Source organism: Xenopus tropicalis, chromosome 6 (genome assembly GCF_000004195.4).
Source record: "Xenopus tropicalis strain Nigerian chromosome 6, UCB_Xtro_10.0, whole genome shotgun sequence".
NCBI lineage: Eukaryota > Metazoa > Chordata > Amphibia > Anura > Pipidae > Xenopus > Xenopus tropicalis.
Genome location: NC_030682.2, coordinates 31,450,550 through 31,466,457, shown reverse-complemented (window position 1 = coordinate 31,466,457; position 15,908 = coordinate 31,450,550). Strand labels below are relative to the sequence as shown.

At 39.4% G+C, this 15,908-nt stretch overlaps 1 protein-coding gene across 5 annotated transcripts in view; it reads right to left on the bottom strand.

Annotated features, from left to right (window-relative positions):
- akap9 (A-kinase anchoring protein 9) overlaps positions 1-9,844 on the bottom strand; it is a 125,483-nt gene extending 115,639 nt beyond the window's left edge. For all 5 annotated transcript variants that reach the window (XM_002934593.5, XM_012965616.3, XM_012965615.3 and 2 more), the window contains exon 1: positions 9,637-9,844. In XM_002934593.5, coding sequence (XP_002934639.3) covers positions 9,637-9,690 — 54 coding nt within the window. In that variant the 5' untranslated portion in view covers positions 9,691-9,844. The remainder of the gene's footprint in view (positions 1-9,636) is intronic.
- Positions 9,845-15,908: the final 6,064 nt, after the last annotated feature.

The following is a 15,908-nucleotide window of genomic DNA, read 5'->3' as shown; positions in this document are numbered from 1 at the left end:
TTCTGGGAAGTTAAAAATGATGACAAGCCTAGGCACCATCTATACATGGCACAATCTCTAGTACTAGTCAACAGCTCTTTACAGTTTTTACAGAGATTACACACCTTTTATATCAGTCCCTGCACCAGTGGAGGTTACAGTCTAAGGTCCCCATTATATTTACACACAATATCTTCAATTAACCTGACTATGTTTTTGGAGTGCAGGAAACAAAAGGAATTCTGGGAATTCATTCCCAGAATTCCTTTTGTTTGGGAATGAATTCCAAACTCTTAAAAAAATCCCATTTACATGGGTTTATCCTATAGGCTACAGCTCACCCACTAGGTTTAAAGCTGAAGCAAGAATCTGATCAGCTATTATCTTGGCTTCAGCTTTAAACCCAGTGGGTGAGCTGTAGCCTATAGGATAAACCCATGTAAATGGGATTTTTTTTTTAAGAGTTTGGAATTCATTCCCAGAATTCCTTTTGTTTGCTTTTGTCTGTATGAGGCAGTCTCCTCAACCTTATTTATTTGTTTGGACTGCAGGAAGAAACCAAAGTAGGCAAAAGAACAGGGAGAACTACAAACTTGCAGTGCTTGGAATTGAACCTGGGGCCTAGTTTAAAGCTAGTATTACACATAAAGAACCCAATTTGGCCACCTATGTGCAGGTAAAATTAGGCTCGGGTAGGCCCTTTTGGGATGCCATACACAGGCAGATATACTGCCGAATTGGTCTGAAGGACCTAAATTGGCAGCTGAAATCTACCCGTGTATGGCCACCTTTACAGGAACCATAAGAAAATTGTTTCTCCTGCACCTGCTTTGCCCAGTAATTTACATAGCCAAAAACTATTGTATGGCAACCAGTGACATCAACCAATAACAACTATTGTCTTTTTGTAATCAGATTATCACACTGTAAGAACAATGGAAGTTCTGTTTTAACAATACAAATATAAATACAATTTTTTTTAACATCCATTTTTAAAATAAATTAAAATAAAAGCTTATGGGATCATTTCCTAGACTCTAGCATTCTGATAAATCATTATCTCATTAGATTTAGCTTCAATGATACACTGATATTCTAATTGCTAATTATTCTTCTTCCTTCCATTCTAATAAGTAGTTAAACACTTTGCAGTTACACTGCATTAAACAGCAGGATGCATGTACAATACAGAACCTACAATGGATTTATTCTGCTTGTCACACTTTTTATTACTTATAACATTAATTATACCAACAGTATAATGTTCTGCCACAAATAAGATAATGGTATGAGAGAAAGAGAGAATGGCATTCACCTGAGAGACATAGAATGCCCCTCTACATACAGTCTAGAAGCTTGGAAGATGATTATTCTTTATTTAAACTAAATAGATCCCACATATTTCACAGAGCTTTGTAGAGGGAACCTGCACTGCCCCAGCAAAAAAAAAATTGTTTGCTAAATATGAAAAACTAGGGAATTGAAGCTACTCAATGTTTGGCCCTTGCAAGGTAGATAATTAGAATTCCAGTGCACAAATAAAGCCACAAATAGACTTGTTTATCAGTGCCCTGGTAATGTAATTAAGTACCCCGTAAGGAGCAAACATGCAGTAGCCCTGTTTAGCTCAATAAATAGCTCCAATAAGTCTATTAACTAAATACGCTAATAAACTAAACAAAAATAACAGAGGTAACAGAGTAACTAAACAAATAGTTACTTACGTCTCAATGACAGCCACAGGACAACTAATTTAATGGAAATATTAAGTGAATGAAAAATTATTTTCTATTTGCTTTTTCGTCTGCCTAGCTTTTTTTAATTTAAAGAAACAGTAACACCAAAAAATTAAAGCGCTTTAAAGTAATAAAAATATAATGCACTGTTGCCCTGCACTGGTAAAACTAGTGTGTTTGCTACAGTAACACTACTATAATTTATATAATAAGCTGCTGTGTAGCCACGGGGGCAGCCATTCAAGCTGGAAAAAAGGAGAAAAGGCACAGGTTACATAGCAGATAACAGATAAGTTCTGTAGAATACAATAGTGTTTTATCTGTTATCTGCTATGGGCCTGTGCCTTTTCTACTTTGAATGGCTGCCTCCACGGCTACATAGCAGCTTATTTATATAAATTATAGTAGACTTTCTGAAGTAAACACACAACTTTTACCAGTGCAGGGCAGCAGTACATTATATTTTAGTTACTTTTATACACTTTCATTTTTTGGTGTTACTGTTCCTTTAAATGTATTGTATATATTACATGTATTGTAACATATAGGGGCTGATTCACTAAGGTACGAATCCGAATCACAAAATCTGATCATTTCTGATGATCGCAAATGTCACAAAAATTCTTTTAGTTTGAATACGAAAATTTCATACTTACGATCCGAAAGTTCAGAAATTTTCGTATTGAAACGATTGTTTGTGAATGGTGATCCGATAGTCACACAATTTTCTTATATGAACGAACGTGAATGGCGCGAAAACCTTTCTGACTGTGAACCTTCTAGTGCATAATTTTGGAAGCCTCCCATAGGACTCAATGGCACTCTGCAGCTCCAACCCGGCCCAAGGAAAGTCTCCCATAGGGCTCAATGGCACTCTGCAGCTCCAACCCGGCCCAAGGAAAGTCTCCCATAGGGCTCAATGGCACTCTGCAGCTCCAACCCGGCCCAAGGAAAGTCTCCCATAGGGCTCAATGGCACTCTGCAGCTCCAACCTGGCCCAAGGAAAGACTCCCATAGGGCTCAATGGCACTCTGCAGCTCCAACCTGGCCAAAGGAAAGTCAAGATACTGAAGCTTGAATGAATTCCAAAACTTTCCAACTCGTTGCGACAAATACGATTTTGTTGCACAAATTGTCGTGCAAATTGTCGCAAAGTAAGAAAAAGTAGCGGAAATTAACAAAAAAAATCACAAAAAATACGCACAGTTCTAAAGCTTAGAAAAATACAATTTTTTTGTATTTGGACTCAATCATACATTAATAAATGGGCCCCATAATGTATTGTATATATTTACAAACTGTTACAGTTAACATTGGAGCTCACATTAATCACCCAAGTGAAGCACTCTAGATCCACACAGTCCACATGCAGCTTCTATGAAGCAATTAATAACTGCCTAAGCTGACCCCTCAGTAAATGTTCCAATCACTATTAGGAGGAGTACCCCCTTACTGACAATAGCTGCATGTGTCGGGCTGCAGGCTGGGTTTTTCTTTCTCATAAAAGCACCTGAGGGCCGCGTCTCAAAAGTCTATATAGATAATATGGAGCTGAAGCTTTCACTGTCTAAGGCAACCATCCCATAACCTACTGTTTATGTAATAAACAGCAAAGGAAGTGTTTTGATGGCACTGGGACATGGGCAACAGATAATCAACTGCATTCCATAGACATAGTTTCAACAGAAATCATTACCTATGTTGTCTCATAGCCAAAGAGAGATATCATAGGGATTCCTTAAGGCGAAGCAATAATACCACATTTCTTAATATAAAGTATTAATACCACAATTATTATGAATGAACCGTGCTCCAAGTAATCTGATCCACCAGAAACCTTAGCTGGTGCTGTGAACAGCAATATCACCTTGCAGCACTGGGGTCCTAGGCAATAACGGAACTAAACATCCCCTGGCCCAGGTGTAGGGCATGTAGCCAGGCCCCCCACCCCACTCTGGACACATTTTAGTAGCAAATTCACACTGGTGCCAGCCCGGGTGCGATCGCACCCTCAGTAGTTCCACCACTGGTCCTAGGTATGATTCCAGCCAGGATAATCTGCAAGGAGTTTATACATATTCTCTGCATGCTTGTCTGGGTTTCTACCCACATGCCAAAAGCATACAGGAAGGATAACTGGCTCTTGACTGGCCACAATTTACCGCAACTTGTAAATGTGATCCGGCCCTGTAAGTACCACTAGCAATAAACAATAAAGTGGCAGCATAGCCCTAAGTTCACCTAAAGTGAAATGAATAAGGCTTTGCTCAACAACCCTGTTTCTTGTTGTTACAATTAAGAAAAATCTATGAATGTTATTTCTATGAAGATTCTCATTCACCTAGCCATGATATACAGTATTTAGTAGAATTAACTCTAAAACAACTGGACTTTTCATTGGAACAAAACACTCCAAAATCCAGTTATTTTAGACTTAATTCTACTAGATACTGTATATGATAGTTATTTCTAGACATGAGTACAACAAAGGACAAGGAAAGGGGTTGTTTATATGGAGCTCATTATGTCTATTTAAACAAACTCTATATTTTTTTAATTACAATAGCAGGGGAATACATTTTCCTCACAAATTCTGCCCATTGATAAAAAATGTGTATAAAGGTGTATACTGCCCCTTTAAAGGACAACAAAAACAGCTTTATAATGGGCCCTAATATCAGGCATCGTTTCAGGCTGGTCTTGAGCTTGTGCTGCAAACAACACACACAGGTACATGAAGTCAGGTTGTACCTCTGGTGGCAATATCACTCAGAATCTAGTTGGAATTTATCAGCCCTTGGCCATGACCTGTAATGAAATGCAAGATACCTAGAGCATGTGCAGTCTGCCAGCAGCATGCCAAGTTCAGAATGATATGGAGCTATGAGAGGCATGGGTCTTCCTTGCTATAAAAAACTTGAATGCATCAAATCTCTATTCTACTCATCATTTTAAATGGCTGCAATTGAAAAAAAAGAAACAAAAACCCACCTACATTTTACCTAGGGCAACTTTCAGTCACTTCTACAAGTTTTTTTTTTTTTTTTTTTAATTTTTTGCACTTAAACAACATTGGACATTCGAGTTTTGGAAAACATAATTTAATTTTTTAGAGTTCTTATACACAAAAATTAAAATAATGCAAACATTTCAAATCTGAATTTTCATTTATTACAGGCACTTCCTTAAAGGTAGAAGAGCTACTTCTACTTCCGGGATGTGTCAGTAATCAGCTTCCACTGAGTTGTACATCTTCATAGCAAAAGCTAGCATTATTTGCCTATATATTACTAGCAGTATTCTTTGGGCGCTTTGCATTAATATACTGCAGCAAGAACCAGATGAAAAAAGCAGAGTGGTTATTTTAAGATGAGGGATTAATTCCTCCACCAACAAAATGCCATCACATGCTTATGTATACTGCCAGGAAGTAACTACGAGCAATTATTTTTGTAAATTGTCTCTCTGTATGCCACTTATTTTCATTATATGTTGATAGATTCCACTTAACTTACTTTGATGTTTTATTAAAAAATAGCAAGTGATTAAAAAAGCTTCCGTTATGCCAAGAGTATCCCAAAATTTGGCATTCATCACTACTGTAAAGAAAAGGCATCCAAAGCAAAGCAATTAGTGCACTGTAATAGTTAGTAAAGTGTAATAGGAATGTGAATATATTAGGAGAAACAAGCAGAAGCACATAATTTCCCTTTTCTAATTCCCTTGGGCATGCAATTTAAAGTGTGTTGAAGGGTCATGACGAAGAGAGAACATTACCGTTGAAGAGAACGTCTGTCTACTAACCTGGGTCAAGTGTACACAGTACCTTTAATCATTATACCTTTAAAGAGGTACTTAAGTCTCCCTAAAGATAAGAGCATTGAGTTACTAAATGAGGTTACTGTAAGCACAGGCTCAGCAGCAATTCAAAATAAAGGACTTTTTTATTTTAGTTGACCTTTTTTGCCCTCTTTCTTGATCAAAGTACCTGTCTCAGGTTTATTACTGCAGAGGTATAGAGCACACATAAAAGGAAAGAGTGGGGAGTGCAGAGATTTATATATTGCAGGTAATTGTACTACTGAACACAGCCACATGTTCAGTAGCCTAATGTACTAAGAGATATGTCCATTAGCTCCCCTGCTCACTGGTTGGCATTCTGCTACTCCTTCGTCTGGCATCCTGCTCATGTGCAAGCTGAATTAAAAGATTCCCTTTGGCTAGTAGGAGTGGTGGCAGCATCATTTATTCGAGAACAGGGCTGCAAGCAACAGCTTTATACAAATAAACTAAACAGTTTTATAACATGTTATATTTGTATCTTTCCCAGCAGTGGCACACTGATGCACACAAATGATATTCTGCCCACCATGATCACAGTTAATAAAAACAATAAACATCATTGCAACAGTGAACTGCATTGCTGCTCAGTTGGGAAACAGTTATACACGTCATAAATAGCTTTTAGTATGGGGAACTCTTGCTTCTGAACCAAAATTTGTTAGAGTGCCACACAACACAACACAGAGATCCCTAATACACCTATTATATTTATATGCTGAAATCCAGCTGTAAAACAGTTCTCCAGTTTACAGACAGCATGCATTAACTACATAGCCCACAATGCATTGCACTGTGATGTCCCTTTCCTTATTGACATCATGTGTTTAGGGGATTGTGGTATTAGGAGGATGTAGGCAGAAGGCAGGCTAAAGACAGTAGACTACTGTTACATTTTATTTGAGTCTCAAAGTAGTCATCCATATTATTACATTAAATTTAAGAAAAGGCAGCATAATAATAATGTATATTGCAAAGTTGCTTGAAATTATGTTTACTTTTCATAAACCTTACATTGTGTTTGGGTGGAGTTCCCCTTTAAATGATTTTAGACCTTAATTGGAATTGTTTACAAAAAAATATCAGCTGTTTTTTTCCTATCAAAAAAGCTAAAATAAGTCTTAGCTAGAACACAAGGTGTAAATTACACTAAACAGATGATTGCAATGAAAGCAGGCAGTTTGTAATTCAGTTTTTAGAAAAGTTCAGTGACATAAACTTTCAGAAAATCTAACAAATTCAATTTATCCAAAAGAATGACAGATCAGCAAAAACAGACATTAGCAATCAATAAAGACAAAGAAGTAGGCAGACTTCTACATATAGTGAATAAGAGCACTCAGCAATGTTGGAAAAGTGTTACATGTTAATCCTGCTGAAATCTAAGCAGCCGTCCCTGTGCTGCAGCTGTCCCACAAAGAGCCAAAAAGGCACCAACACATGCTTACACCTGTTCAGAGATTCATGAGTTTAACAGTGAACATGAATATAAAAAAGGAGAAGGGCTATATACGATTTATGCTTTCGTAAAACACATACACATTGTCCTTTTAGCAAATATGCACAACTATACAGTGTTACAAAGTAGCTGCACTGAATACACAACACTTTCAGCGAATAAAAACAGGCATTTAACCCAAGAAGCACAGAAAGCAGTAAACGGTAAATATGGGAGCATAATTTATTGTTACACTGACATGCAATAACATGCACTGTTTATGGGCACACACACACACACACTAACTCCTGGCATAGACATGGGTGCTTTATGCACAATGCAAAAATATATACTATTTTATACAGCTGTGGGTATGTGTTGCTCTGCAGCAAGAAAAAATACACATATTTATATTCAGAATGCAAACACTACAACAGTAACCCATGGTATACATGTGAAATTGACACCAATGGAAAAAGTGATTTAAGCAAAATACACTTTCCAAATACAAGCCATTTTATACAGTTGTGGGTATAAATGTGTCTTGATTAAAAGTATACCTAAATAGGAAGAAAACAGACACACAAGTACATACACTCGCACCTATATTCTGTATGCACACACTACAACACTAATCCATGGCATGCAAAAAACCTTACACCAATGAAAAAAGTTATTTAAGTACACATACATTCTATGTACCTGCCATTTGGCATATATGTGGGTATAAATGTGTGTTTATTTTTAAGTATTTCTCTTCAACAGATACACAATTACGCACCCTACAACACTTACCCATGGTATACATGTAAAATTAACACCGATAAAAAAAGTGATTTAAGCACGATACACATTCTAAATAGAAGTCAATTTGTATAGTTGAGGGTTTAAAAACTATTAAGTATTCCACTGAATGTGTATCATTTTGTGCACATACTGACACAGAAGCTGCACACAAACATATAATACCACAAAGTGAAACATACACTGCACTTAACATAATAGGCAAACAGGATCCAGACACACCAAAAGCACACAGAGACACAAGAAACCAGTTGCACCAAGCAGCAAAGTGATGTGAAGCAAGTACCACAATGATGCACAGAGACATGCACAAGTGAAGGGAATGGTACAAGGCCCCAGGGTACATAGAGTGATACATGCACAAGGTGGCTCATAGGTAGAATGTTTGGGTGACATGTGCACAATGTGGCTAATGGCAAGGCATAGTGACACATGGACAGAATGCTGTAAGGTGCCATGCACACACAGGAGGTTGGATGGTGACACATGGACAGAATGCTGTAAGGTGCCATACACACACAGGCGGTTGGATGGTGACACATGGACAGAATGCTGTAAGGTGCCATACACACACACAGGAGGTTGGATGGTGACACAAGGACAGAATGCTGTAAGGTGCCATACACACACAAAGGAGGTTGGATAGTGACACATGGACAGAATGCTGTAAGGTGCCATACACACACACAGGAGGTTGGAAGGTGACACATGGACAGAATGCTGTAAGGTGCCATACACACACACAGGAGGTTGGATGGTGACACATGGACAGAATGCTGTAAGGTGCCATACACACACAGGAGGTTGGATAGTGACACATGGACAGAATGCTGTAAGGTGCCATGCACACACACAGGAGGTTGGATGGTGACACATGGACAGAATGCTGTAAGGTGCCATACACACACAGGAGGTTGGATGGTGACACATGGACAGAATGCTGTAAGGTGCCATACACACACACAGGAGGTTGGATGGTGACACATGGACAGAATGCTGTAAGGTGCCATACACACACACAGGAGGTTGGATGGTGACACATGGACAGAATGCTGTAAGGTGCCATACACACACACAGGAGGTTGGAAGGTGACACATGGACAGAATGCTGTAAGGTGCCATACACACACACAGGAGGTTGGAAGGTGACACATGGACAGAATGCTGTAAGGTGCCATACACACACACAGGAGGTTGGATGGTGACACATGGACAGAATGCTGTAAGGTGCCATACACACACACAGGAGGTTGGATGGTGACACATGGACAGAATGCTGCAAGGTGCCATACACACACACAGGAGGTTGGAAGGTGACACATGGACAGAATGCTGTAAGGTGCCATACACACACACAGGAGGTTGGAAGGTGACACATGGACAGAATGCTGTAAGGTGCCATACACACACACAGGAGGTTGGATGGTGACACATGGACAGAATGCTGTAAGGTGCCATACACACACACAGGAGGTTGGAAGGTGACACATGGACAGAATGCTGTAAGGTGCCATACACACACACAGGAGGTTGGAAGGTGACACATGGACAGAATGCTGTAAGGTGCCATACACACACACAGGAGGTTGGAAGGTGACACATGGACAGAATGCTGTAAGGTGCCATACACACACACAGGAGGTTGGAAGGTGACACATGGAGCCAGTGACATAGACACATCAGAATGGCAGGGTGGCACCCAGACAAACAGGGCGGCGGGACAGCTCGCACAGACACAGCACGCCAGGAATATGCAAACAATGGAAGCCCCCCTTCCCCAGTGACAGCTGTCAGAGGGAGACACACACACAGACACAAAGCCTCCCCACATTCCCTTACCTTAGCCTTGCCGGCCTCCAGCTTCCTCTTCCTCTCCTGGTCCTCCTCCTCCATGCCTGCGCCTGTACAGACACACACAGCAATGCGCAGCGTTAGCTACAGCGCCTACCGCTCTCTCCCATCTCCACGTAAACATTCGGCGCACTCCTCTGACGTCACCCCAGCGCCCGGCAGCGGCGAGAGAAGTCAGTGGGGGCGGCACCGATTGCAGCAGTGGCAGAACTAGGAGTTGACAGCTGCTGTTGCGCTGCTGCAGTTCCCAGACACTTAAAGGGGCACTGCCCACACCAAGGCATTGTGTGCAAAACAGACAGAACAAAGACAATCTAGCATGTGAGCTATACTTAACCAGCACATGTCCTTATAATGAGAAATCTTTTCTTACAACGTGGTATTTAAGTGTAATATTTTCTTTAAATTGTAATTATTACTTAAAAAAGTTATTTTGTCTCTAAAATTTAAATGGTATACTATAACAATAGCATGACTTTGGATATATAGTAGTTGAGGTTAGACAAAGACACATCTGTCAAGTTTACCTTTATGCTCTGTTATTGCTGTTGGTTTACAATGCAAACCAATCATCTAATGTTTTTGCATTGAAAACATTTAGCAAGGGCCAATCCCTGCTGTGAATATGGTGCATCATATAGGTACCATTACTCTTACCAGAACTACTTTAATGCAACGGTACTTACTCTATCTGAACTGTATTTATTGATGATGTCTCTACCCACCTCTTACATTCCAGTTATTTGAGCACTCCCAGAACTCCCAGTGGGCCCCTCTGACAAAGCAATATGTGATCGCTGTATGAGGAGGAATTTTAGCTCATAGTAATTTAGCTCACAAAACCTATAAGAGAACCCTGGAATTATTTTGTACAGTTCATTTGTGCAGAGTCAGAACAGGTTGAATGGGCACACTGGTGTTCTTTTCAAGATGCAAAGGAGTGTTTATGGGTTCAAGTACCTTTGTATATAGCATCAAAGCGTATTTTTTAGCTAGTGTTTGTAGGAGGCTTCATATTATGTTCCATTAAGGTAAACATAAAGAATTATCCCATATGTGATGGGCTTGAACTCAGAAGTAGCTCTACAGAAAAGAGATCTGCGTATGACCACTATGGTTACTGTTGCTATTGTTGACAAGCAATATTGCAGTAATTACTCATGGGTATAAATACAAATATGCAGATACTGGAGGCAGTGTGCTTACAGTGAGAATACATTTTACTGAAAAACAGTGTTTAAGTTCCGTTTACAGTTGGTAGCTTTATCACTTTCAATAAAAGGGTTACAGAAACCGAATGTATTTAGACATCGAGGGGATGGTAGCAGTCTTATTAATGCTGTGAACCGGTGCAAATGTGCAGGGAAGGGAAGAAAAAGAGCAAAGAAAGAAGAGAGAAAAGAGGTAAAGAAAGAAAGAGAGAAAAAAATATATATGTAGTGTAGTAATTTCTCAATTCTGATTAGTAAACACACCTCAATCAAACTTATAGTGCAAATTTTAAAAAATGCTAATCAACCTTATAGTTGTGCAAAGACCTATTGGTGCCAATGTATAGTGTTGTTGTTCCACAACACCAATAGGCAGAGTACACCTCTCCAACAATTTACAAAGTGTTCAAGTGCTACTGGTTCTTTTGTTATATAGAATTCAGGGAGTTTGCAGGGAAAGTTTTTGAACTGTGGGAAGTAAACAGTGGGTATGTATTTTATTTTATTTTTGATATTTTATTAATGCTGTGAGAGATCAGGGGTTTTCTGTATTTAGACAGCCACTAAAGCATGTTAGCCAGCCATTGCACAGACTCAGTATTTGCAAATATGCGGACAATTTGTTTTTTTTTACATTCCATGTTCCTTTGACCTTCAGACCCTGGATCACCATATGTTACTGGGGGTAAGATACTGTAAAGCACAAGCACCGTCCAATGTTATTTAAGCTGTTTTTCACCTAAGGCCCTCTTTGTCGTGACATACTAAATATGAAACATATATTTGCAAGTAAATGAATGAATGCAGATTGCAGGTTAATAGTATACAAAGAAAAAAAAAACCTTCACGGAAAACTGTGAATATTTTAGCCCATAACACCATCAAAATCCCGTTTGTGAGATAAGTAATATACATTTGCTCTGTTCTGCTGACTATAAATTACCACTTCAGGAAATCCATTGTTATGAGCAGTGAGTCTGAAGAGCACTTCCACCTACCACACAGAACAGGAGCTTGTATAAATACATATTAATGAGCTATTATTCACCAGAAAGACAATACTGAGAAATAATTGAATATCTTTCCAAATATGAATATAAAGTATTTTTTGTCGTTGTGCAGCAGTAAAGAAATTGTTACAGGAAGGCATGAGATTTTTGTTTTTCAATGATTATAAAACTGTAAAAATGTTAAAATAAATTAGGGCTTTTACATTGAAGAATTGGATTCACAATATAAATGGAATATAGATTATTTTATATGTGTGCATTTTTGGTGTTTTGTTGGTAATAATAAAGAAAACAGCCCAGATGGTAAGGGCAGACATTTAGATTTGGGTTCAATTAGATAAAAGCCAATTTAAAACTTCCTTATCAGCAAGTCTGTGTGAGTGGGATCTAAACCCTATTGATAAACTGGCATTTCTTTCATTTATTTCAACTAAGGGGGGATCAATGTGGCCTATTTAATAGGGTTTAAGTTGTTTTTGATTGTAAGCTCTTGTGAGCAGAGGCCTCTGATTTCTTTTCTTATACTGTAACCTGTTAAATTATTGTTAAATTATTGTAAGACCCCTGTTTGTTAAAGCATCATGTAACTCGTGGCGCTATATAAATAAATGATGATAATAATGGTATTGATTTGCAATGTATACCTGTACAGCATAATCTCAATCAGTACAAATCAGTCCCATTCAAGTCATTAAGAAAAGCTGTAGTGTTTGTTTTCATAGTTACATGTAAAGTTTAAAAACCTTTCCTGTGATCCCACGTATTTGGTCCTTCATGCCACATGGCTACCTGCAAGAGAAGCAGTAAGTTTTAGGCTAATGTCAGACGAGGCGTCTGGCGTATATTTTCGGCAAGTTGAAAATCGATTGCCGAAAATAGCGCCATCCGCCTCCTACCTGTGCCTGCACCCGAATGAATGGAATACGCTCGGGTGCAGGCACATGTAGCTGATATCCGCCGAAGATACGAAGTCTTGCATTTTTTTTGCGGATATTGGCTACATGTGCCTGCACCCGAGCGCATTTTCCATTTTAAATCCATTTTAAAATATACGCCAGACGCCTCATCTGACATTAGCCTAAGAGGCTGATATCTGGTTTTTAAGACTTCAGTTCCCTCTAGTTAGCAATTAAGAAGGCTGTGTCCTGACCGCTTGGATGGGTCAGGGCTCTCTCATCTCAGGAGGCAGAATGACCCAAATAGATAGGGTTGCCACCTGGCCGGTATGTCACCAGCATAGCCAATAAAATACCAGCCAGGGCCAGGACCGGTATTGTACTCCGCCATTCCAATTCTATCCCCCACTCCGCCCAGCGCCGAATTTCTGTTCAGGGCCCCCAGAGGCCACCCCCATTCTCCACCCCCCTTCCCACAGGATCACATGCATGCACTGGGGACAGGATGCACTGAACTGCAGCTTCTCTACAAAAATCCAGTTCTTATTTACCTCTCAGATCCATAGTGCGTGGGGCTTACACTTTATTATGTAATAATATGTTTGTGCTTTATTTTGAGACTGATGTGGTATTGCTAATGTGTGTCCCTGTTCCAGGCTGTGAAAACAGAGCTTTTAGTGTGAGGAATACAGTGTCCCTTTTTGTTACCAGATGACTTTGCAAAGTATTTCAGACTTTTCCATGTAATAAGTCGATTGGAAAAAGCAGTCACTTCTGAGCTTCCTGTCTTCACTCAGAGATGTCAACATGTCCCAAACGCCTGCAACTATATAAACTTTCTCTGATTTTTTCTTTTCTCTTTCTCATCAGCAATAATATACAAAGGACGGCACAAATAAACCACTTTTTGCACATTTTTAAGATTGTGTTGCTGTTTATATAATTGAAAACATTCACATATTTACAGTGTTCTGTTTCAGATAGTCCTGGTTTTACAAAAGCGAGAGAATACTGAAAAAATAATTTGTTGTTCCTACAATATACAGTGGAGGAAATAATTATTTGACCCCTCACTGATTTTGTAAGTTTGTCCAATGACAAAGAAATGAAAAGTCTCAGAACAGTATCATTTCAATGGTAGGTTTATTTTAACAGTGGCAGATAGCACATCAAAAGGAAAATCGAAAAAATAACTTTAAATAAAAGATAGCAACTGATTTGCATTTCATTGAGTGAAATAAGTTTTTGAACCCTCTAACAAAAAAAGACTTAATACTTAGTGGAAAAACCCTTGTTTGCAAGCACAGAGGTCAAACGTTTCTTGTAATTGATGACCAAGTTTGCGCACATTTTAGGAGGAATGTTGGTCCACTCCTCTTTGCAGATCATCTCTAAATCCCTAAGGTTTCGAGGCTGTCTCTGTGCAACTCTGAGCTTGAGCTCCCTCCATAGGTTTTCTATTGGATTAAGGTCCGGAGACTGACTAGGCCACTCCATGACCTTAATGTGCCTTCTTAGGTTTTTCATTTCTTTGTCATTGGACAAACTTACAAAATTAGTGAGGGGTCAAATAATTATTTCCTCCACTGTATGAGAGAGTATACTTTAACCATCAGGGATACCAGGGATAATTTCCAAAGTGTAGGGCAGGGTACAACACAAAATGCAAATGAGTGCAAACCATTATGTATTTATAAAGTCTACACCCTGCCAAACACCTTGCACCCAGGACAAAAGCTATTGCACCCACCCCCTATGAATATAGTTTAGTGGGGTATGCAGTAATGGTGGGGGGCGAGGGTTTGTAAAACTTCCAGGCATCCCAGTGTTCTGGATATAGGGATGCTGGAAAATGAGTGCAGTTCCTATAAAGTAGCTGCACTTTATCATAGACAAATACTGGTGACAGTATTAAACTGGTTTAAGCAACATGAGAAAATACTTGAGGCTCTGGATAGCAAGCCATGCCATAGAACTGCCTCTGGTTTTTCAAGTAAGTCTGCTTTTCTCCTTGCCCCAGGCCATTTTTTAAAAAAAACTAATAGTGTGACTTTTAGCTGCTTGAGAAAAAAAAAATCTGTTTTATGTTGCCCCGCGGTTGTTCCTTTTTACAAATAAACTATACATTTGTACTTAATTTTGTTTAAACACCTAGGGCTAATAAGTTCTAAAGGTCTCCTTTCTGCATCCATCTGGGCTATGTGAAGGCATAACATTTAAATTTTTCGGAAATGACCCAATGTATATCCTCCTTCTTAGGCAGAGATCCCCAACCTTTTATACCCGTGAGCCACATTCAAATGGAAAAAGTGTTGGGGAGCAACACAAGCATGGAAAAAGTTCCTGGGTGTACAAATAAGAGCTATAATTGGCTATTTGGTAGCCCCTATGTGGACTGGCAGCCTACAGAAGGCTCTGTTTGGCTTTACACTGGGTTTTATACAACCAAAACTTGCCCCCAAGCCAGAAATTAAAAAATGAGCAGCTACTTTGAGGCCCCTGGGAGCAACATCCAAGGGGATGGAGAGCAACATGTTGCTCACGAACCACTGGTTGGGGATCACTGTTCTTAGGTATTAAAATGATGTGGCATACTGTTCACATGTAGTTGCTGTCTATTTTAGTTATAGTGATTTCCACCCCAATAGAATTATTTTTCCACTATACATGCACATTAAGCATAACGGCATGCTGGACCCCCCTGCAAAAGGCGCACCTACCTGCCCTCCCTCCATCTGCTCTCCAGGCTGGAGTGTATTAAATTTGAATATCCAAAAGGTTTCTCGTTGCCTCAATTTCACAAATCGGTCCCCACCTTTAATATTGGAAGGGATATGCTCAAGCCCAATGAAGATCATACCTTTAGGGTCACAATTGTGTGCTGACTTAAAGTGTCGGGGGACCCCATGGTTGGTTTTACCCGCCCTGACGTTATGGACATGTTCGTTAATCTTGGTGCCTACGGCCCTAATGGTTCTCCCCACATAGAATCTATTACACGGACAGATCAGCAAGTACACCACATAAATGGAGAGGCAATTGATGAAATCTCTGACAACAGGAATCCGCTTCATATTCCATTTTTTAAGTGCTACAAAAGGACAAGAACTGCATCTTTTCTTACCACATTTGTATGTGCCTTT